At 49.6% G+C, this 24,262-nt stretch overlaps 1 protein-coding gene and 3 pseudogenes across 2 annotated transcripts; 2 read left to right on the top strand and 2 right to left on the bottom strand.

Annotated features, from left to right (window-relative positions):
* The first annotated feature begins 400 nt into the window (after positions 1-400).
* On the top strand, positions 401-2,437 carry LOC123153802 (uncharacterized; annotated as a pseudogene).
* A 466-nt stretch (positions 2,438-2,903) lies between these two features.
* Positions 2,904-7,012, bottom strand: LOC123149515 (uncharacterized). 2 transcript variants are annotated; one of them, XM_044569180.1, is made up of 2 exons: positions 6,065-7,012; positions 2,904-5,970 (listed from the first exon to the last, which is right to left on the bottom strand). In XM_044569180.1, the coding sequence occupies exon 2, from the start codon at positions 5,772-5,774 to the stop codon at positions 3,984-3,986; it is 1,791 nt and encodes a 596-aa protein (XP_044425115.1). In that variant the 5' UTR covers positions 5,775-5,970; positions 6,065-7,012; the 3' UTR covers positions 2,904-3,983. Both variants share the same exon structure in this region, with proteins under 2 accessions (XP_044425115.1, XP_044425116.1).
* A 1,025-nt stretch (positions 7,013-8,037) lies between these two features.
* On the top strand, positions 8,038-8,928 carry LOC123149516 (uncharacterized; annotated as a pseudogene).
* Positions 8,929-9,521: 593 nt separating this feature from the next.
* Positions 9,522-21,590, bottom strand: LOC123146842 (AAA-ATPase ASD, mitochondrial-like; annotated as a pseudogene).
* Positions 21,591-24,262: the final 2,672 nt, after the last annotated feature.

Below are 24,262 nucleotides of genomic sequence, written 5' to 3' on the forward strand. Positions count from 1 at the left end.
AATAAAAAAACAATACCCTCCCAACCTGTCTATGCGACCCGGCCCAACAAATCAAACCCACCAGCCCGTTTAGGAGATGAGACAAAAATAGTTGACCGTGACATGAATCAAACTCGCAACCTCCCCTGTTCTTTGGTGTTGATCATTTTACCCCGCAAAAAAGGTGTTGATCATTTTAAACTAAAGTTAAATTTGGAGATTTTTTGTGTTCTTTACGGACTGGTACTGAACTACTACAATATAAAATATGGATAGCACAAACACAAGGCGCAAGTTAGATTGTGCGGATGTGGCCGGGATCTCAAACGCGACCGTTCATTGGTCTGTGTATGTAGACGATTCTTTATTGACTCGAAGCTTAGGTGGAATGTTCGTCGTGTAGTGGACATCGTGACCGACAATGAGGACAAAGAAAATAAGTGGTGACAAGGATGGGGCGCTAAGTGTGATAATTTGTTTCTCCCGTTGCAACGCACGGACACTTTTACTAGTCCAATTTATACACATAATAGGCACACACTATGGAGTGACTTTTTAATTGACATATTGACATATGATGGGAATTCCATGTTATTTATGATTCCAACAAGCGTAGGGAATATTTTAGCCACATCATAGGGAACATAATTGGAAAGAGAGTGTTGTGATGAACCTGATTATCATGATGCGAATTTGATTCGTTTAATTTGAACTTGCCTATCATTGTTTTTACTGTCCTTTGTAAATGTTTGTTTGACACTACTATGTAAAATTTATGTTTATTTATTTTAATGTGGGCCATGTTTGTAAGATCCAGTAGATTGTCCGGTGAACCCAAAACATCATATTTTCCCATGAGACTATTTTTGTTGGGCTGAAAATTGTTCGGCTCTCGTACCAACGCACGGGCAATTACCTAGTCATGTAATAAAAATCCCTGAACAATTCGGACAACGCTATATATAGGTTCATTTTCACAAAAGAAATCAATCATTTGTTTTTGCCATCATGTTCAAATTTTCTACAAATACGGTTATTGTTTTAGTGTGCTGGTCTTGTGGGGCATTAGTAAGATCACTTTTCGATTGCCTACTACAACAAGTTTGGTATGGCTCCGGTGAGAGATAGGTGATAACTGCGGCAAGCCGTCGGCTCGCTCGGGTATTTGTAGTCGTCTCTAAATGGTCTGTAATCATAGATGCTTGTTTTTTATTTTTTGTATTTTTAACTGCCATGATATGATGAATAGATCAGAGCCAAAAAAAATTGAAAGTTTTATTAAAAAAATGCTCAAATTTTCTATTTTAACAAATGCAGTGGTTTCCTCTCAGTTGGCCCATACCGTCAACGACGCGGGCGGCTATTGCGTGTCGCATAGCAGCTTACTGTCAACATAAAAAAGGCCCCACATCATAGGAGCCCTTTCTTTTTTTGATTCATAGGATAGGATTATCATAGGAATAGGAATTTTGTAGGAAATGAGGCCTCCTTTGGTTTAGAGGAATTTCATAGGAATTCTAGAGGATAGGATTTTTATAGGATTTTTTTCTTTAGAGCCATTTGGTTCATAGGAATGGATTCCTATTCCTACATAGGATTGGTTCCTATCCTCCACATTTCATAGGAAAATAAAAAAGAGCCTAGACTCAATGAAAAATTTCCTTTGGTGTCAACCAAATGACATCTTGTTTCCTATTCCTACTCATAGGATTTGAGATACATGTCATCTCATTTCCTACAAGATTCATATTCCTATGATAATCCTAACCTATGAACCAAAAGAGGCCTGAGATGGCATGTATCTCAAATCCTATGAGTAGGAATAGGAAATGAGATGTCATTTGGTTGACACCAAAGGAATTTTTTCATTGAGTCTATACTCATTTTTATTTTCCTATGAAATGTGAAGGATAGGAACCAATCCTATGTAGGAATAGAAATCTATTTCTATGAACCAAAGGGCTCTAAAGGAAAAAATCCTATAAAAATCCTATCCTATGAAATTCCTTCAAACCACAGGAGTTGAAGCAGATACATCAGGAGCCGCACAAAAAAAAAGCTTTGTTTTTCCTCGTCTGTTCCGGCGGGGGAGGCGGCGATGGCCGCGTGGGCCGATGGTCGGCGCTCGCGGCGAGCGCACTAATCCACAGCTTCGCGGGGGGCAGCTACTGATCCGGTGTATACTCGCCGGCGATCAAGGACGTGGGCGCCTACGCCGGCTTCCTCTCCGCGTAGGCGCCCGTGGGCCACTGAATCCCCTGCATCGCTCTGTGCCGCCGGGTACCTCCCCATGTGTCTCGCCGGCCCCGATCCCGCTCGTCTGCCTCGACAAGTCGACATGCTGCTCGCCGCGCAGGCGCAGACCTTCCTATATACGGCCGATGTCGTCACCGCCATCGAGAACTTCCCCGACCACGGCGGCACCGTCAACGGCATCCTGAAGGTACTGCCGTCCTGATCCCCCCCTCGCTGGCTTTCTTTCTTACTGTACTGCTAAGCAGTATTCAGTCTCTGCTCTGCGTCAGTACCTAAATGCTGTGATTAATTAGACCTATTGCGATTCATGCTACAATACAACCCTGTGTAGATGATGTATATGCTGAAATAAAAGAAAAACAAAGTATACAGATGAAATCAGAAGTATCAAAAAATCCATGTGAAATCAAAACGGCCACATCCTCTGCTGTGACTGAGGAATCAAAAATCAGAAGAACCATGTGTTTTGTTTGCTTTCAGTTCCTTTCTTTCTTATATGTGCTGTGACTGTGAGGAATCTGTTCTGGTGGCATAGCTGATACGAACCTAGATACAAATTACTCAATGGATAATGGATACAAGGAATTCAGTCACAGATACTCCCTCCGTTCCCTTATACAAGGCCACTATGAAAAATACATTTTGCATCTATACAAGGCCACTACCAGTAACCGAAGCAAAATTTAATGATGTTTTCTCATACTAGCAACTTGTTTAATACTTGCATGTATGTAGTCATAATGACACTATGCTACTTCCTTCTCATTCCTTCCTTGCATGCATACGGGCATATTAATGATCCCAGTTAACAAGAAGAAAAGTTGGCTTGCAAAGTAGTCATTAAATTTTACCTAGGTACATGTAATTTGAGTTTGTGGCCTTGTATAAGGGAATGGAGGGAGTACAAGTTTCTATCAGCAAGAAAGGGGATCTGGGAAGCTAGAGCCGGGAGGTGGGAGAGGGAAAACGCCCAACAGCGGCCAGTTCGGGTTCCAGTTCTTCCATCCTTCCCTGAATCGATGTGTTCCTCTATATATCAGGTCAAGCCTCCTCGGGTTGGGCTTTGCAGTCTGTTTGGGCCTCGTGGGCCGGCATTGAGCCTCTTTGGTTGTGGTTGATGAAGTAGTTCCCGTGACATTCCTCCCTTCTTGAAACTTGGCTTGACCCCAAGCCGACACCGAAGAATTTATGCCCGGGTCCCATGGAACTGCCAGAGCGGTGGTGATATCCTTCACGGTAGTAGCCATGTTCGAGGTAGACTTGATCAAGTTCAAAGACGCTAGCGTCGTTGAGGTAGTAGTCGTTGTTGGCACGGACTTGGTTGATGTCGAAGTAGTTCTCGTGGCTGATGTAGACTTGATCGAGGAAGATGTCCATAAGCATAAGACTCCTCCGTCCTTCAAATTTTGCTTGCCGCTCAGGGAGATACACTTGAGAGCACTTGGTTGACCCATCACATGCCAACCATTCAGTCTTGTAAAGACTGCACACTGGGAGTTGTATGCAACAATAGTACACACAGAACCAAGCACCCAAGCAATCTTCCAAACCATCAAGGGACTGAATTCAAACCTCAAATGTATCGAGCAATTGATATAGAACTCTGTGGCATGAGCCTCTGAGAGTTTGCAGCTCACCAACTCAGTAGCAGAGCACTCGAGCATTATTTTTGGAGAAGTGTTTGCAAGAACAAGGCATCCATAGGAGCTCTTCAACATCAGCTGGTCCACACTTGGCATTGGATGTTTCTAGGAGCTAAGTTCAGTGCAAGGTAACACGTTAATTTGAACCGTTGAGACATCTGGCCATGTTGACAGAAACCCAAGATTCAGACAACCAAGCCTACTATGATAGTCCAAAATAATTTTGCTGTGGGGGTACACTCCTTGCCTGTCAGAGCACTCAACCCCAATAGCAATAGTGTTGGGATTGCCACATGAGCAATTGCAGAATAAGGAGTACACTCCTTGATTCTCACAAACTGCAGCTTGTATGTGTGCTGGCTTGGTACTTGCAGGAAATGACAATCGCTGCTCGACCATTTGATGAATGGGGTTATTCCTTTGAGAGGTTCGCTCTACTGCGCTGATGCTCACAAACAAGGAATGCAGTCCAATTTTCGTCATATAAGAATTAACCTCAGTGTACTGCTCCGCCATATAGGAAATCCTGTTGTTAAACTCCAACTTTCCGCTCTTGCATAATGTAAGTTCAGGTGCAATAGAGAAGTTGTGACTTGGACAAACTAGATATTCCTCCAAACATAGGTGATTGACGGGAGTACATACCATTGAGGACTTGGTGATGTTGGATACAGCAATAGTCTTGCCCTGAACTACAAATTTCATCCAATGCACAGTAAGCTGCGGCTCAATCTCATCGAACATAATTACTCGCAAATAGTTATCAGTGCAATGTAGAATACTCGACAAGGCCTCCAGACATTTAAACTCATCAGAACCGACTGGCCGAGTTGTGACAATCTCTTTACTCTTCAGCTGGTTGTCAACTACTGTAAGTTCTCCATAAGAATTATGGGTGTAGAGCCACTCGACATCAATTGCGCCCATGAACCTGTGATAAGGGCTCGCAAGGCATGCTTCAATGATATGTTGCCCAGGCCAGAAAGAATCTTCTAAAATTGTATTGGCCAACAGCAAACCTTGAATATCTGACCGCCAATATTCCGCACTCCTCCATAGCTCTTGATCCACCAAAGGCAGCTGTACAGAAAAATATCCCTTGTCTTTATGAGCTCCCTGAGAGGTCCAAATGAATAAAATGCTCCCAGTTCTGACTTGCGTGTATACCAGGCTACCATCAGGGAATACCAGTTTGTGTAACCATATGGTGTGAGTGACTATAACTGAGATTAACACACCACAGCATTCAGCCATATGAAGGGCAACAACGAGAGATTGAATGCTTACTGCCTTGTTGCAGCACACAATTGCATGCAGATTTGGTGAGAATGTCACAGCCGATAAGAACCATCCTCCAGAGGGCCAAGTGTTGAGCTTCACCATAACATTCTGCAACTTTCCAACCTGAAGAAATAAGTAACAACTGGACCAGGGGAAATTTACTTGAGCATTCTCACTGGGATGAATCTGTAGGCCGCTACTTATGAACTCAGCCTTCACAATAGTCATCAAGGCGGCTATCTCAAGTTCCAGCCAACCCATGTGATTCGTCATTGGATTTTTGTGAACACCGGGACCCCATGGTGATGTGACACACAGAACTCTTTGGGCAACATGTGGCACACTAAAATTTTCATCAAATGAGAAGTAGTCCCAAAGAAGCCAATGCATCTGTCCTATTAATGCCACCATGAAACCCACCATTTTCTCTTCCTGTAAGGCCTCATTCTTGAAATTTGTTTGAAGTGATGGAGTCCACGGCTGCAGCAACTTATATTGCAAATACTCCCAGGAGGAAATTGATTGTGGCTCTACAGGACAACCCAATACTAGCTCATCTCCAGTAAGAAATTCAACTGAGTGTTGTCTGGGCATACCAGCTGAAGAAATCTTCATGAGGCTCCTAAATTCATCCAACTGCAACACGGTACATACATGGCTGCACACAATGAATGGCCATGGTACCTGCCGGAGCACCTTTGATGACAAGGTAGCAACGATTTTTTCTAAGAATCCTTCCTGAGAGTACTACTTGAAGAGCGTCGTGTTCCCAGGACTCGAAAACCGTCTGTCATTGTTTCCTCCAGTTTGCCTGAGTGGCACAAAGACATTAGTCTTTGAATTTATTCGAGAGCCGAAGAGTGGCTTCCATTTGTACTCTGCTTCATTAGTGGCAGCGCTCTCACCATGTGCAGCTTGGTCACCGATGAAGGAAGGCCATGGCCTTGGTCGTAGCCCTTGTCTCGGTCGCATGATACTCGGGATCACATATACGATGGACATGTACATGAACAACTCGGTGTGGTTGATGAGGCACGTTGTCGAACACCTTGAGGACGACTTGGTGTCCAGCACGAGGAGAACAGACAACCAGCACAGCTGGGCTGGCCAGAGCCCCGGAGACTCAGTGAAGGATGCAGACACACTCCACGGAGTCAGGGGCAGCATTCCTAGGCCACTTCCGTTGTGGCTACTGTCGAGGGTTCCGCCGCTTGCCGCAGGTGCAGCAAGCAAGGGGACGACGACGACCGTGGCCGTGAGCGACGTAGGTGTTGCGGCTGGGGTGAACACAGAAGCCAATGTGGCACCCTTCTGGCTTGGGTATTCTGTCGACCACATGGCATGCAACAAGGAGCATGAGCTGCTGGTAGCAGAAAGGACGACCTCAGCGGCCTCCTCGATGATGATGGTTGGTGGTGAGATGACATGAGGCACGGCCTCGTCAACGCCAACGTCGAGGCTGGCGTCGGGGATACTCACCGCAGGTGCAAGACCGGCAATGACGTTGTCGTGGTCAACCGCAATCTCCTCAGTCATTGGCTCTTGCACGGGAGACTTGATGATTTCAGAATCTGTGCCGACCAACTCCATCAACTCACGCACAGCGTCCCGGATCCGATTGAATTGCTCAGCTAGGCTGCTCATGGTGACGATGGTGGGGAAATTTTGTAGGTGGGAGGTGGTGGACTGGCTCTGAATACCAAATGATACGAACCTAGATACAAATTACTCAATGGATAATGGATACAAGGAATTCAGTCACAGATACAAGTTTCTATCAGCAAGAAAGGGGATCTGGGAAGCTAGAGCCGGGAGGTGGGAGAGGGAAAACGCCCAACGGCGGCCAGTTCGGCTTCCAGTTCTTCCATCCCCTTCCCTGAAGCGATGTGTTCCTCTACATATCAGGTCAAGCCTCCTCGGGTTGGGCTTTGCAGTCTGTTTGGGCCTCGTGGGCCGGCATTGAGCCTCTTTGGTTGTGGTTGATGAAGTAGTTCCCGTGATATTCCTCCCTCCTTGAAACTCGGCTTGACCCCAAGCCGACACCGAAGAATTTATGCCCGGATCCCATGGAACTGCCAGAGCGGTGGTGATATCCTTCACAATAGTAGCCATGTTCGAGGTAGACTTGATCAAGTTCAAAGACGCTAGCGTCGTTGAGGTAGTAGTCGTTGTTGTCACGGACTTGGTTGATGTCGAAGTAGTTCTCGTGGCTGATGTAGACTTGATCGAGGAAAAGTACAGTATGCAGATCCTGTACATGCTGAAATTAGCAGAAAAATACATACGAACTATTCTGGAAAAGTACAGTAATGTGATTTATTAGAATTATTATAGTATAATTCATACATACAGTATAACCATGGTAGGAATTCTTGCTCCTTTGGGAGGCAGCATCACTGGTTCTAGAAGAAGAGTACAATTGTGTAGGCGCAGTCACTGTTTCACTATAATTTGCTCTGCCCAAAGACATCAGAGAGGCAATAATGCAGCCTTCTTTTGCTGGTCTCGTCCTTTCAGCACCATGTTTGTTTTCTGAAATCCTGTATCTACTCCTGACACTGGGTGGAGCTATCATTTGCGTTAATTGCACGAACTTTCAGTGTTATTGTCTTGAGTTTTCAGCTAACTATATTCCTAACTCGGACGATGCAAACGTGTGTCGATCCAACATTGCACACATTTTGCTGAATAATCCTAACCTGCACTCTGTTTCTCGACGACGTACCAAACTAGCAATCGTAAGGCGCATTTATTAGGCAGTGTATCATGTTTTTTCTTGTTACACAAGTACATATATGCCCTACTCCTTTATTATGGTATTAAATGATCTATGCATTTTCCGAACAGGGTTTTCTGGGCTTTGGGTGGAGCAATACTTATGCTAGCGATATTACCCACAGGCCATAGTCGTCGCATTGCTGCTCATGTATTTTGTCGATGTCCACAGTGCTCATCGGCGGTACAACAAGAAGTTCCTTGATGCCTTCGCTCTTATGGCCGTTTCTGTTGCCGGGTACCTGATGGTTGTCATAATCTGTGACCAAGTATTCGTGATAAGTTCAGCTGGACAGAGTGTTTGCTTCGCGATACTCCTGCTGTTGATCATGTCTCCAACAGTTATTGTTATAACAGCTCACAAGATGGAATCGAAACAATGAGAAGAGCCAGCTCTAGCACTGCGCTTGTGGGATCTGGTCAGGACATGTCGTCGCACAAAGAAAACATGAATGTGGTGCAGGCCATGTGTAAACTGACTTCTGACTGCTCTTCCTTGCGATGGCCTGTGGAATGGGATCGGGGCTAGCCAGGGTGAACAACATCAGCCAGATCAGGGGCTCTCTTTGAGTAAACGAGCAGGGAGACCAGCACCCTGGTGTCGCTCTGGAGCATCTGGAACTTCTCGGGGAGGTTCACGAGGAGTAGGCTGGCCTTTTTCATAGCAGCGACGCTTCTGGTCATGGGTGTAGGCCATGCTATCATCTCCTCCGGTTTCCACGCATAGCTCTACGTCGGCTCTGGTTTCCAAAGGCGCTTCTATGGCAAGGAGTCGCCACAAGGTGAGTTTGCCTGCGCCGGTAAGCACTGCTTCGCACTCCCCTTCCTGATTATGGCATGTGTTTGTGTTTCGGGTCTGCCGTAGCATTTGTATTGTTCATCAGAACAAAGAAGTTTTGTAGGTGAGTTATATACGCCAGACTGCTGTCTTTTGTAGAGAATAAACTTATATATATGCAAACGACACTCAGTATCATGTTAGCATTTGGTATTATAGCATTATGTACTGGTATATAGCAACATTATAATGGCTAATTCCTTTCTGAATTAATAGTCGAGAAGATGAGTGATACATATTTTATTTAGACAACCACTGCATCTGTTTGTGTTTGTAAGAGAGCACTAACAAGCTCACTCTACTCCTATATATCACTTCACTCGTCACCTTGTTTGATTCCTCCTTTAGCTTCCTCTGGTGTTACGCCCTTCCCGTTGTCTTTCTCCTTTTCTTTCTTCTCCTTTGCTCCTCTTTCTCCTCAGCTTTCTCCACTTCTGCCTCATCTTCCTCATTCACCTTCGCCTTTGCTGCTGCCGCGTCTTCCTTGGCCTGCTTGAGCGCCTCAATGAGGCCTGATGAACACTAATTAGGGTCCCTCTTCTTCTTCGTCGACATTGGCATCAGGTTGTCTGCCACATCGGTGGGCAACATGTCGGTCTCCTCGAGCAGCCGTTGAATCTCCCCAAACAGACCATGCTCCACGACATCCAGGTAGTTCTTGGCAAGCACCTTGAAGCCCTCGAAGAGGCAATAGGACATCTCGATTTGCTTGTCCATCCTGCCCTCTCGGATCAGTGCCGGGTCCATTTTCTCCTTTTGGTTCGTCGTGAAGATGATGATTCGCTCACGGACGGATGCTGCCATAGCCCGTCGATGAAGTTAAGCAAGCATGAGAGCATCACCTTGCTTTCGTTGTCCTTCAGTGGGTCTTGTTAGCATTTTGTATTGTTGCACGCTTTATATGTAGCAGCATTACAAGTGAGATCACTGCATTTTTCTTTTGCAAGGAAGCAATAGTGAAGAAGCGCACTCGTTTTCCTTGGCTTCCTGGCTTGAGATCACTTCACTCGTTGATATTTCCATTGGCTTCCTCCGGTGCTTTGTCCTTCCCTTTGTCTTCCTCCTTGGCTTTCTTCACCTCTGCCTCCTCTTTCTCCTTGGCTTTCTTTGTTGCGGCCTCCTTGGCCTCCTCTGCCTCCTTCACCTTGGTTGCCGCCGCATCCTCCATGGCCTGCTTGAGCACCTCAATGAGGCCTGTCAAGCACTCGTCGGGCTCCCTCTTTTGCTTCTTCCACATGGGCATAAGGTTCCCTGCAACGTCGGCAGGCAACATGTCTGTCTCCTCGAGCAGCCGCTAAATTTCCCCAAAGAGCTTGTGCTCGATGACATCTAGGTAGTTTATGGCGAGCACCTTGAATCCCTCGAAGCGGTAGTAGGACATCTCGATTTGCTTGTCCACTCCGCCCCTCCGGATCAACACCTAGTCCAGCTTCTCCTTGTGGTTGGTGGAGAAGATGATGATCCCCTCACCTCCGCAAGCAGACCACAGCCCGTCGATGAAGTTAAGCAGGCCTGAGAGCGTCACCTTGGTGACATCATCCTTCTCCGGCTCTACCGGTACCTTGGGCTTGTCATCATTGTTGGAGTCCTTGTCGCTTGCGGTCTTCTTGTCCTTGCTGCGTTTTCCGGTGAGGTTGACGAAGCGGTCAATGTCCTCTATGACGATGATGGACTTGCCTGTGGTCTCGATGAAGAGCTTCCGCAACTCGCTGTTGTTCTTGACCGTCGTGAGCTCAAGCTCATAGACGCCGTCGTCGAGGAAGTTGGCCATGGCGGCGATCATGGTGGACTTGCCGGTGTCGGGCGGTCCGTAAAGGAGGTACCCACGCTTCCATGCCTTGCCGATCTTGGCGTAGTATTCCTTGCTCTCCTGGAATGCCATGCATGAGGTCGTTGATGACGGCCTCATTCTCATCAGAGATCATGGCGAGTGTGTCAACGGTGGCGGGGTGCTCGAAGTGGACGTGGCTCCAGACGCTTTTGCCCCAGTAGGGGTTCGAGCTGCCGCTGGCATTGTTGGTGAAGAGGCGGCATGGGATGTTCTTGACGGTGACAGCGCGACCCTCGCCGAGGATGAAAGGAAGGTAGGAGTCCCAGAGAAGTCGTCAAGGACATCCTCATGGTGGTCCCAGAGAAGTCGTCAATGACCTTCTCATGGTCGTCAACAGAGACCCTGAGGTTCTTGTTGTCCTTGCCGAGCTCGGCCTTGAGCTTGGGCACGCGGTGGGCGCAGGCATCACTGAGGTAGGCTTTGACAGAGGGGAAGAAGTCAGCCGAGGAAGATGTCGGTCGCCACCACCGATGCAAGCCCCGCCCACCTCTCCACCATCGCCGTCATTACCGGACCTGAAGCTCCTCTTCATATCGTGTCTTGACAGAAAGCCGTAGTGACCTGGATTGGACTGTATGCGTGTACGTGTTGCTTATATAATGCTGAAGAGGAGGTGGTCGGAAGAGGAGGTGGCCCAGCGAGCGTTTAGCTGCTGCTACGCGGGAACGAGCACACCGCTCAGTTCGCCGTGTCCCGTGTGCGTTTTAGTACCACACCGCGCGTAAACAAAAATTAGTACCACACCGCTCGCTTTGGAGCGTACTTCGCAGTCTAAATAGTCTGGCAGCGACGCACATTTGGCCGATGACGCAAAGCATATACACCAGCTTGTTGGTTCAGGGTCTGTCGAGGCAAAAAGCAGTCATCACATACTTCTGGCCGGGCCAGCCCTTAAGTTGCTGTTAAGTCGTGCATGAGGGGGGCCAAAAGTATGGATTGGCCCTCAGTCTTTTTTTCCTAAGCCTTCACTTTTATTTTTTCAAAGTACCAAGATCTATTATAAAAATGACCGATGCTAGGTGCCGGCTGGCCAAATTTTTTGGCGGGTTGAAGCGAAAAAATTTGTCAGTCCAGCAAAAGAAGAAGCCAACTCCAGCAAAATTGCATCACCGTTGCCGGCCACAACAAAAAAAACTCATCGGTTCTAGCTAAAGGAAACGCCAGTTGTAGCTCAAAATCGTGCCTGTTGTAGCATGTCGACTCCACGCCACCAAAAACGCACCTCGCTCTAGCGCGGGCTGCTGCCATTTGCAGCTCCTATGACCACCATCTCCAGCAACGACGGCTGTCGGGGTTGCAGCACGCAGCACTGCGTCGGGGGCGTAGCTCGTAAGTTGTGGCCTCGAGCTCATCGGTGTTTGTTGTGCTCGTGACAAGACCGGGGAGTACGCGGCAGGCGCGGGGCTGGTTGCAGCAAATCCGGCGGCGGTGGCAGCTCCATGGATGCGATGCTGGAGAGCAAAGGTAGGGCCATCGACACGGGGGAGCTGGAGGTGGGCGGCCGTCGACGCGGGGGAGAAGGAGGTGGGCGGTCGTCAGCGCAGGGAAGATAGAGATGCATGTGAGAGAGATGACGCAGATCAGCCGAGGAGATAAGGTACTAGTTGTGAGATGCACGATTAGTTCGGATTGAGCGACACGAGGGGCTGGCGCAAAGTTGGGCCGGTCGGCCGTATACAAATGTTTCCCGATAAAAATTCGCTGGAAGTAGAAAGTATCTTAAACATAATAAATATTACATCAAGGTCTTTGGACCATCAAATGACCAACCGTCGGCAGAGCAACCCACTGAAACGCCAACTTCCCCTCTCTTATGTAAGTCTTTCCTTCTCTTTCAAATGGTTGAACTTCTGGTTCCTAATCACATTAGCTTGTGCACGTTGATGATGCTTTCATATGTCAGCCTTTTCTCGCAGCTTGGTGTCTCCTCCTCTTTCTCTCCCAGCTCTCCCTTCAAGTTGCCCACTGAATTGTCCAGCAAGCCATCTTCTCCTATTCATTGGACCTCTTAAACTGCTGGTAGTTGAACTCCATGGCCATCTGTTCCTGGGCATCCAAGAGGCAGTTGACATCGACAACTAACTTCTGATAGTTCTCCTCTAGTTTGCTTTTCTCCCGATTCAGATTGTTTTTTTTTGAGAGTACGCCAAGAGCGTACCTAAGCTTTATAGAAGGGAGAAATAATTACAAGAGGATTGTTTTGGCCATCACCACAAGTCGGCAAGGCCAACTAGACTCCCACTCCTATCCTACCAACACGACTACTCACACAAGTGTTGAACACTCCTTGCTCCTGCCGCTAGCCAAAGTTGCAGCTCTTGATGAATCTTCATGGAGAGATCCGCTTCCTTGCAAATGCCATGTCCACCAAAAACTCTCCCATTCCTTTGCTTCCAAATGTTCCAACAAATCAAAAGCACCAGCAAATCAAATCCCTTTCGATACGCCTTGGTGATCCGCTTCCGGACAGTTGGCCACCAATCCTGTAGTATATCCGTCGGCGAGGGCATCATCCGCATGTCGATCTTAGCCCACCTGAGGCATTGGAACCACACCTGCCTCGAGTAAACACATTGGAGCATTATATGCTCCACCGAGTCCTCCTCTTGATCACATAGAAAACAAACAGATGTAGCATCCTGAAGTCCATGCCGGAATCTACGATCGGAGGTCCAAAGTCTTTGCTGCAGCGCCAACCACATGAACAGTCTGCAGCCCAGTGGAGCCCAGCATTTCCACAGTCCTTTTGCGCAACCCAATCTGATAGACCCCTCATTCATGATCCGGTAAGCCGAAGAAGCCGAGTACTGTCTCGAAGCCGACCACTTCCAAATCGCTTGATCCTCCCGTGAGGGGTCAAGCTCCACAGCATCTAATCTCTCCCACAGTTGGATGAACTGGACAAGCCCGTCCGTTGACAGCTCACCTTTGATGTCATTAATCCAATTGCTTGAGGTCAACCCATCCTTTGCCAACCGCCGGTTCACCGTTTGGGTTCGAACATGCGCTACCACCAGTGGTGCAATTTCCAAAATGCGAAGACCATGAAGCCATCTATCCTTCCAGAAGAGGATTTGACTACCATTGCCCAGAGTCCAATGCACCAAGCTAGTGAAGGCGGCTTGCATATCCTTGTCTGCCGACATAGCCAGCCCTTGCCAAGGTTTGGAGCTGTCAGTACGTCTGAGCCATTCCCATCTGAGCCGGAGTGCAATCCCTTGTGTGTGCAAGTTCAACACGCCCAGCCCGCCAAGCTCCTTGGGTCGGCAAACCCTGCTCCAGGCCACTAGGCACTGTCCACCGTGAATCTCCTCTGAACCGGCCCAGAAAAACGCCTTACACCCTCTGTCAATGCTATCCAAGGCCCACTTCGGAGCGTTGGCCACGATAAGATGATGGATAGGCCTCGCTCTAACTATGCTGTTGATCAAAACCAATCTGCCAGGCCTAGTTATCAGACCTCTCGACCATCCTGGCAGGAAATTGAGCACCGCATCCACCATAGGCTGCCACTGGTTGCGAGTTAGTTGCTTGATCGAGAGTTGGAGGCCAAGGTATTTACACGGGAAAGTTTGAATCCTCCACGGTAGCGCTGCAGCAACTCTTTCGGTGTCTCCCGCACCCGGCCTGATCATGATTGCCGAAGACTTTTGATAGTTAATCTTCAGCCCCGACGCCTCTCCAAATATGTGCATAACTTCCTTAACAAAAGCCAGATCCATGAGAGTCGGCCTGATGAAGAGAACCACATCATCCGCATAAATCGATAGCCGTTGGACCGGAGAACATCCTGGCATCGGGCTTAGAACTCCAGTAACTTGTGCCTGAACTATGAGGGTCGACAGGGCATCCATCGCAATGACAAAAAGGAGAGGAGAGATTGGATCGCCCTGCCTCAAGCCACAAGCATGCAAGATCTTATCTCCAACGCTGCCATTCACAATCACTCTCGAACTAGCCGATGATAAAAGCGTGGCAATGAGCGATCTCCATTTCTCCGGGAACCCTTTCGCACGAAGCACTTCAAAAAGGAATGGCCAGGACAACGAATCAAAAGCTCTCGAGATGTCCATCTTAACCAGAACTCCCTTGGCTTTCCGTTTGTGTAGGTTCCTCGCCACTTGACGTACCAGCATGAAGTTGTCATGAAGATTTCTGCCCTTGATAAAGGCAGATTGATTAGGGTGAATCATTTCCTCCATACGCCCACACACTTTGATAGCTAAGAGCTTTGCGCAGATTTTAGGGATGCTATGCAGCAAGTTGATCGGTCTAAAGTCACCAATCTCTGAGGCATCCGGCTTTTTAGGGATTAGGGTAATCAGCGCCTTGTTAAATCTGCCAAAACCTCGACCATTGTCCAGCATGAACTTCTGAATCACAGCGATCACATCCCCCTTGATAACAGGCCAGGCTTTGTGGAAGAAAAGCCCAATGAATCCGTCCGGCCCAGGCGCTCTGTCAGCAGGCATGCCTTTAATGACCTCCCAAATTTCCTCCTCAGAGAAGATGGCATCCTGATCAGATAAGTTGATAGGCTCCATGTTCAGGTATTGCAGGTCGATAGTAAAATCCCTCGCCTTCGCAGAGCCCAGAATCTCCTTATACGCCTGATGGAAAGCAGACTCCTTGCCATGTTGATCGGTGATGATCTGCCCTCTGACCGAGATCGCCAGGATGTAATTATGAGCCTTCCTCCCATTCGCAAACAGCTGGAAGAATTTTGAGTTTGCATCACCCTCCCAAAGCCATTTAATCCTAGAACGCTGCCTGGCAATCGTTCTTTCCAGCGAAGCCAGGCCAAGCAGGGTTTTTTTCAATGTCCCACAAAGCCATCTCTCCTTAGCAGTCAGGCTTCTATCCTCCATGGCCTTATCAAACAGCTTGATGACCAATCTCGCGGTTGCCATTTGGATTTTGACATTGCCAATCTTTTTCTGCCCCCAAGCCATGAGGAATTTAGCGGTGTTCCTAAAGAGCTCATCCAGCCGCTTATACGGATCCGAGATGCCCGGCTCGCAGACCCAGGCCTCCTTGACTGCCTCCTCAAATCCATCTATCTTGGTCCAGAATACTTCAAACCTGAAGCGCCTGGGGGTGAGAGTGTGTTCCTCCAACGCAAGGTGCAGGGGGCAATGGTCAGAGACATTCGTTGACAGAGCTTGGAGCACGCAGCTTGGACATTCCAGTTCCCAATCAACCGAGATGAGAGCGCGGTCGATCTTGGTGAGGGTGGCAAGCTCTCGCTCATTGCTCCAAGTGAATTTGCGCCCATGTAGGAATAATTCTTTAAGCTCCATGTTATCAATAAAACGCCTAAATCGTCCCATCATTCTCCGGTCAATATTGGCATTGCTCTTGTCAGCAGCACAAAGGATGAGATTGAAATCTCCAATGACCATCCAAGGTCCCGGGCAAAGAGCACGCCTTTCCACCAACTCATCAAGAAAGGAAATTTTCTCCACGTCCTCCCGTGGCCCATACACTACCGATAGCCACCAGGGCGATCCCACCAGGGGGGTAACATAGCCCGTGATGAAGTGAGAGTCATTGACAAGGTTAGAGATGTGGACAAGGTTAGATTTCCACGCTAACAGTATGCCTCCACGAGTCTCATTGGCCGGGAGATAAGCAAAGCCATCATAAGCTGGACCAATACATTGCATAATAGTAAACCTGTCCACAACAGCCAATTTTGTCTCCTTGATACATATGATAGCCGCAGTGATAGAATCTACAAATTCTCTAAGGGCCTTCTTCTTGGCCGGACTATTAAGCCCTCTCACGTTCCAACACACCAACTCCACATTGGTGCCAGACATCTAGACGTCTAGCATCCAATAAGCACAAGCGGGACTGACTCACGCAGTGCCCACCATTGCCCCTCATCCAGCCTCTCCAAGTCCATGGGAATAGTCTTGCCAAAGATTGCTGCTATCCTCTAAGCTGCCGCTCTTGAATAGGCGAATCAAACATTTCTTTTAGCAACCCTAAAGCACCATCCTGGACCGCAAGATCATCCTCCGCAACACCCAGGGTCTTGAGAAGCACCGCTTCAGCTACAGAGGTCTTTTGCTTCCTAGGCGCTGCAATGCTCACCGAGCGGGTGGTGCGTCTAGGAGTGCACATCTCCTGTCCCAACTGCACCCCTTTGACAGCTTCAATCTCCTTCAGAAGTGGAGGTGCTAGCTTCTTGAGCAAACCCGCACAAAAGGATTTAAGCTTTCCCATCGCCACTCGTTCTTTGTCCGTCAGGCAATGAACCAACTGATCTCCACCAACCGTACCCGGCAGCACGTTGTGAGCCAAGGGAGGCGTGGTTGCCATCACAGTCACGTTGCATGGGCACGTCACATCCTGCATGCCCGCCAGCGATAGGTTGCATGGCGGGGTCACGTCCATCAGTGGGGGAATCTCCTGGGGCCCGCCCACATGCACCAAAGCGGAAGAGGCCGACAAGATCTCATCCACCGGGGCCCAGCCCGCAGCGGGGGGGGGGGCAGGGGGCAGCATCATCTCGGGTACTGGCCTCACCCCCACCCCCATCGTGCGACACCCGACCAATCCGCATCTCCTCTGGCGTGCCAACCATTATTTTTGTCCCCAACGCGTCGTCGCACTCCACCCCCCGCGTCTCAGGCTCGGCAATGATTGCCCCAATCTGCGTGCCCGATGAACCCCCCACTTCCGCCTCGGGATCCTGAGGGCCACCGGCACAGCCTCCTTCCAGACCCACCTCACCTTTGTCGGCTGCCACGGAGGGCACGACTACCTCCTGATTGGCCAACGACAAATGGATAGAGGGAATCCCCGGCACAACGGGCTCCACCACCGCAGCCGTCTCGGGTCCCACGCCTACTAGAGGCGTCACCCGTGCCAGCACAGCTGTCTCCGGCACAGGATCCACAGTCACCAGCTGTCATGGGGGCGTCGCTGTGGCCGGCGCCTCGGCCGCCATCGGACGGCCCCCAGAATCCAGAGCGCTAGCCGGGGAAGCTGGCACCACCAACGCCTGTCTCGAAGCACGGGGCTCACCGGGATTGTTGATCCGGCATGCCGGCGCTCCAGCCATCTACGTGCTGCCAGAACTAATCGCCGGCAGCCGCCAGTTGGATTCACCCAACCTGCCCATCAGAACTTGCCTGAAGGATCTGCCTATAGCTCCAACTCCGGACGCTCCAGCCGCACCACCACGGTCATCCCTCTGCCCGCGCGTCCAAGGCAGCACCTGGCGCTCCCCACCTCTAGAGAAGCCGCCAGATTCATCTGGTAACCCACTCTGACCGCTACTGCCGGAGCTCTCCAACCGACGCCAGTTCTCCGAGGCATTGAAGTCCCACATCCTGCCAATGTGAATGAGTGTCGAATATTCCAAGAATTGGCGAGACGAAGCACGCCACTGCCGTGCATCTTCCAACTCCGGCTCAGGGATCCACAACCGCTTGTCCACCGGAATATCATCCGGCTGCACACACCAGGCCCGCACCTTGAACAACGACAAATCCGATCTGTCCGCTGTCTCCGGCGCCAAGCTGTCAATTTTGCAAGCACTTCCTAGAAGCTCAGCAGCCGTATCACGAGACCACGCATGCGAGGGGATTCCTTCAATCATGAGGTCTACCTGCACCCTCATTGCCTTGGCCGTAGCTTGTGCCTGCCGCAACCAGGGCTTAAAGAACAGCTTGAAGTATCCATTGTCAACCGGGATGGAACAGAGGGCGATGTTGCGGAGCTCCGGGGTGGCAAAGACAATCAGGAAGTCCTCCGGCTGGAAGCGATGAACAGAGAAGCGGTGACGTGGGATCTTCAGTTGCGCCGAAATGGCCTCCGCCGCCTCCACCGACGGCCTCACACCTCCAATGTAAGCCACCACCGCCAGACGAAGCTGCCGTTCCATGTCCTCCATCTCCGGGGAGCGTTGGAGCACGCAGATGCCCCCCGAAGCAGCCTGGGCTGGTGGCCAAGCAGAGGACAAAGGCTCAGCCGCCGCCGGCGAGGGAGGCACCACAGGTACCTCCTGCCTGGGCGCCGGTGAGGTCTGTCTCCCAGCGCCAGCCAACACCACAGACGGATCCAGACGGCCCATCTTGGCCAGGACCGACCGGATCAGATCCCTCTCCGAGGCCGGGCTCCAAGGATGATTGCATTGGAACGATTCATGGCCTTCTACACCACAGCGGTAGCACATGGGGCGATTTGGGCAATCCTGCTTCTTGTGGTCGTCCCCAAAGCACTTAAAGCAGAGACCTTGCAGCTCGATCGGGAACTCCCTCCGCTCCCACGACGAGGATGGCGAGGGCGGCGCCCTACGAACAGACGGGCCAGCCTCCTGCTGACGCCGCAGAGCACGCCGACGGCGCCACATCGCCTTGCGGGTGGACCTGGGGCGGCGGAACCCATCCACCGGCACCGCCGGAGGGACAGCCACCTGCTGGCTTGCCCCACCAGAGGACGCCGCGCGACTGGATCCAGGGGACTCCGAGAGGCCCAGGCCGGAAACCACCGGCTGCGGCCTAGGGAACGCCGAAGAGACCGAGGGCGGGCTGGAGGAGCCAGCCGCCATCATCGGAGGAGGAGGCCGCCGCAACCAAGGTGGTCAGCGGCAGGGAGAGGTGGACGCCGCGGCCGGAGTGGCCGGCGGCGGGAGCGGGGGCGAGAGAGAGGGGTGAGGGAGCGGCTCGGACGACCCTTTCTGATTGGATCAAAGGATCGATTCCTTTCCCCGATTCAGATTGTGAACTTGAAATGAACTCCCCAGATCGTCCCTTATCCTATATATCTTGCTCTCTTAAAGGGGCCAGTGCCTTCTCCATTGAGTCTGGCCACTCTAAACCAATCCACTAAATTACTCCATAATTATTCCTTCCTGCAAAATTATGAAAAAAAACATGGCAATAAGCTAAATGACTTGGATATGTTATAGTAAACTTAATTATAACTATTGACCAGGGCAATTATTTGAAACATGGTTAATTAAGCACTCCTAAACAATGAGCATTGAAATTCAGCAAAGAACAATGATCAATATACAATAATTGAAACATGGTTAATTAAGCACCGCCAAACAATGAGCATTGAAATTCAGCAAAAAACAATGATCAATATATAATCAACACTAAAGAATTAACACAATACAATCTCAATGAGAAACGAACAATTAACAACGACCACTTTACAGTCAGACACCTTATTAAACTAATGAACTATCTAAACAACAAAACACTGAAAGTCAAACACTAAGCATGTAAACAATTAGCAAAGTATAAATCTCAATTAATTAATAACCACATGATTGCAAACATGCAACAAATTAACAGTACAATACAGATACCAACTAATTAAAATAAGACCACACTTACCAAATTTCTAAGCACACTTAACAAATCTAAATGAGCTTGAATTAGCACACCTTCTCAGCAAATGTGAGAATCCCTTCAAATGCAATGCATCACTCCGAGGGCTTGCCTTGGTCACACAAGACACTCAGATATGGGTCACTGCCGGTGAAATCCACATCATGCATGGTAGTAGGGATCTATACGAGCAAACAACATGCAAAGATAGGAAGTAACAGTTGAGATAGAGCTCCTAGTGAAAATCCCCGGAATCAGAAAACCCTAGCCGTAGCAAACTAACCTTGAGGATGTAGTCGTGGGAGGAGGAAACATGCTAGATGGAACCCTCATTGGTTTTTTTTCTTTTCAAGTCATTCAAAGACAATATGACGCGGCATGGCATCGGCCGGCGGTCGGGCGACGACAGTGCGAAGAACAGAAAGAGAGTTCACGAGAGGAGAGGGCTCGAGCTAGAAGAGGGGGGGGGGAGTGAGTAGGGGTTTGACCCTATAACGATTCATCCGGTTTTGACGAAAACGTTTCGGCCTGTCACCTTATAATGGAGCCTGCGCGTGAATAGTTATGCTACGTCACCATTTGCAGGTCCCAACTGTCATAGTCACGCTCAAAATGGTCTAAGCCACCAACCAGTTTTTTCTAGAAAAAAATAGGTGCAGAATTTGAATTTTGGCACAAAAATGTAAACATGTGTTTCCTGCAAACCAAGCATTCTTTGTAGATGGTTTTTGCTATTCACTCCCCTGGTAGGGGTTCCAACTTTCATTGGCATTGTTGGTGAAGAGGCGGCGTTGGCGGTTCTTGACGGTGACAGAGCGGCCCTCGCCGAGGACGAAAGGAAAGTAGGAGTCCCAGAGAAGTCGTCAATGACCTCCACATGGTGGTCCCAGATAAGTCGTCAATGATCTCCACATGATGGTCCCAGAGAAGTCGTCAATGACCTCCTCGTAGTCGTCAACATGGTCATCAACAAAGATCCGAAGGTTCTTCTGTCTTTGCCGAGCTCGGCCTTGAGCTTGTGCATGGCGCGGGCGCAGGCATCGCTGAGTTAGGCTTCGACGGCAGGGAAGAAGTCGCTACGCTGGAAGCGCTCAGTGTCGTACTCGGAGATGGCGATCTGGAGGTAGGGGTTGAAGCAGGCGGCGAGCTTGGCGGCCCAGCTGGTGAGGTAGAGGCGGAAGATTGGGGGGCACGTAGTTCTGCACCATGGACCAGAGGAAGATGACGGTCGCCACTGCCGATCCGAGCCACGCCCACCTCTCGACCACTGCCGCCACCCTGGCCGTTCCTGGAGCTCCTCTTGATATCGTGTGTTGATGGAAAGCCGTAGTCACCTGGACTGGACATGCGTGTACGTGTTGCGTTCCAGTGACTATCATTCGTGTGGTGATTTGCTTCGGTTGAAGCTTAGCTAAGCATCGTGTAGTCGTCGTCGTTGGCGCCGGAGCAAGTGAGGAGGAGCACGTGTCGTCGTCGTTGGCGTCGTTGGTGCCGGAGCACGTGTAGTCGTCGTCGGAGGTGAGGTAAACCGGCGAGCATTGATCCAACAGTCCATGGAAATGAGATTACTTAATGGGAGATTACTTAATGGATGCAGAGTTGGCTAGCTCAGTTTGTAGGCAGCCAGATGCGTCAGGATTCCGATTGTTAATTGCATCTTGTCATTTTATTTAGACGATTGATTGCATCTTGTCACAACAGGTAGTATAATTAATTTGCATGTGTATAATACTACAATAGTGAGTAGTTTTGAAAGTGATATGCATGGTGCTCAGTCGTCGGCGAGACGAAGCATGCAATATTTTTCTTCGTGTAGCTGCTGCTGGGCCGGGAACTAGCACACATCGGTTCGCCGTATGTCGCCGTATATCGCCATATGCTTTTAGTACCACGTCGCTGGCGTTGGAGCCTACTTCACGGTCTAAATAGTCTGGCAGCGACGCACGTTTCGCCGATGACGCAAAGCATATAAACCAGCTTGCTGGTCCAGAGTCTGTCGAGGCAAAAAGCAGTCATCACATACTTCTAGCCGGGCCAGGCCGTGGGCCTGTCACCTTAAGTTGCTGTTAAGTCGTGCATGAGAGGGGCCAGAAGTATGGATTGGCGTCAGTCTTTTTTTTTCCTTTTGTGTACTTTCAAAATACCAAGATCTGTTATAAAAATGGCCAATGCCCCTTTCCCATGCCGCATCTCGCCCAGTACCGCAGATCCCGTCACCCTCGACAGCGGAACAACGCCATGCTGGTCCAAAGCACCGCGCCTCGCCGGCGCCACCACTCTCGGTTGCAACATCCATGGATCCCGTCGTACCGGTGCTCGCAGCCTACACTTGCACTAGTTCTAGTAATGGCCTGAGTGGTTGCAACATCTCACGCAGGCCTCGCCGTGGTGACACTGTAGCTCGTCGCCGCAACGGTTCCAGCAAAGCCAATTCATGGTTGCAGCACCTCGCTGCCATGGTTCCAGCTCGCCGTGGTGACCTAACGCAGCTCGCCATAGTAACGATTCTGCTCCGTCGCGCCTGCCGGTCGAGGTAGTAACAAAAATAGTAGCCGGTTGCAGAAAAAAAAACAATTCCAGCAAAAATTGCCCCGCTGTCGTCGGGCTAAAGCAAAAAATTCCGCCGGCATTGCCGGTTTGAGGCAAAAGGTTTCGTCGGTTCGAGCAAAAAAAAAGCCAATTCCAACAAAATTGTCTTGCCGCCGTCGGCCACAACAAAAAAAAACTCGTCAGTTCCAGCAAAAGGAAAAGCCGATTGTAGCTCAAAGTCATGCCGGTTGTAGCATGTCGACTCTACGCCACCAGAAACGCACCTCGCTCCAGCGTCAGCTGTTGCCGGTTGCAGCTCCTGTGACCGCCATCACCAGCAATGGCGGCTGCCGGGGTTGCAGCATGCAGCACCGCGCCGGGGGCGTAGCTAGTAACTTGTGGCCTCGAGCTCATTGGCGTTTGTTGTGTTCGCGACAAGGCCGGGGGAGCATGCTGCGAGCGTGGGGCTGGTCGCAACAAATCCAGCGCGTGGTGGCGGCTCCATGAGTGTGACTCAGGGGAGCAGGAGGTGAGGCCATCGACACGGGGGAGGAGGAGGTTGGCTGCCGTATACGCCGGGGAGCAGGTGGGTGGTCGTCAGCGCGGGGAAGAGTCAGCGCGGGGAAGAGGGAGATGCGGGTGAGAGAGATGACACTGATCGGCTGCGGAGATAAGGTAGTAGTTGTGAGACGCACGATTAGTTCGGATCGAGCAGCCGGTATAAAGTTGGGCCGGTTGGCCATATACAAATGCTTTCCTATAAAAATTCATAGAAAGTATAAAGTATCTCAAACGTAATAAATATTACATCAAGGTCTTTGGAACACCGAATGACCAAACGTGGCTAGACCGACCCACAGAGATTCCAAGTTCCCCTCTCTCATGTAAACCTTTTCTTCTTTTTCAAATGGTTGAACTTCAAGTTCCTAATGACATTAGCTTGAGCACATTGATGATGATTCTATATGCCAGCCTTATTGACATGCGTGTACGTGTTGCGTATATAATGCTAATGGTTGGTGTGGTGATTTTGCTGAGGTTGATGTGAAACAAGAGGCTGGAAGCGCATGCCGAGGCAGGGGCGCATTGCGTGTTTATATAGGCTAGACATGCGGCTAAGATTACAAGGAGGTTAGGAATAGGTTAGGTGTGGATTGATCTCCAAGCTAAGCTAACTATCAAGATCTAATCACAACAACCTAACCTATCCTAACTACAACACGCACGCCACATATCTAGCCGGCATGGTTTATAACATACCGTGGCAAGGCATACAATGATGTTTAACACTCCCCCTCAATCACAACTATCTAAGTTGAGATTGCGTCGAAAGACCTCCAGCTGCCGCAGCGATAATGGTTTAGTAAAGCCATCTGCTACTTGATCACCAGTAGGTACAAATTGAATATTCAAAAGCTTGTTAGCAACTCTTTCACGGACAAAATGATAATCAATCTCAATGTGCTTTGTTATATCATGAAAGACAAGATTGGCAGAGAGATAAGTAGCTCCAAGATTGTCACACCACAGTGAGGCGGTAGGCAAATGACGAATACCCAATTCTGTCAGCATATTTTGAACCCAAATAATCTCAGCAGTGGCATTTGCTAAGGCCTTGTACTCAGCTTCTGTGCTTGACTTGGACACAATGGCTTGCTTACGTGCACTCCAAGAAACCAGATTGCCACCAAAGAATACTGCAAAACCTCCAGTAGACCGCCGATCATCAAGACAATCTGCCCAGTCTGCATCTGAAAATGCACTAACAAGTGTAGAG

This window comes from Triticum aestivum, chromosome 7A (genome assembly GCF_018294505.1).
Source record: "Triticum aestivum cultivar Chinese Spring chromosome 7A, IWGSC CS RefSeq v2.1, whole genome shotgun sequence".
Classification (NCBI taxonomy): Eukaryota; Viridiplantae; Streptophyta; class Magnoliopsida; order Poales; family Poaceae; genus Triticum; species Triticum aestivum.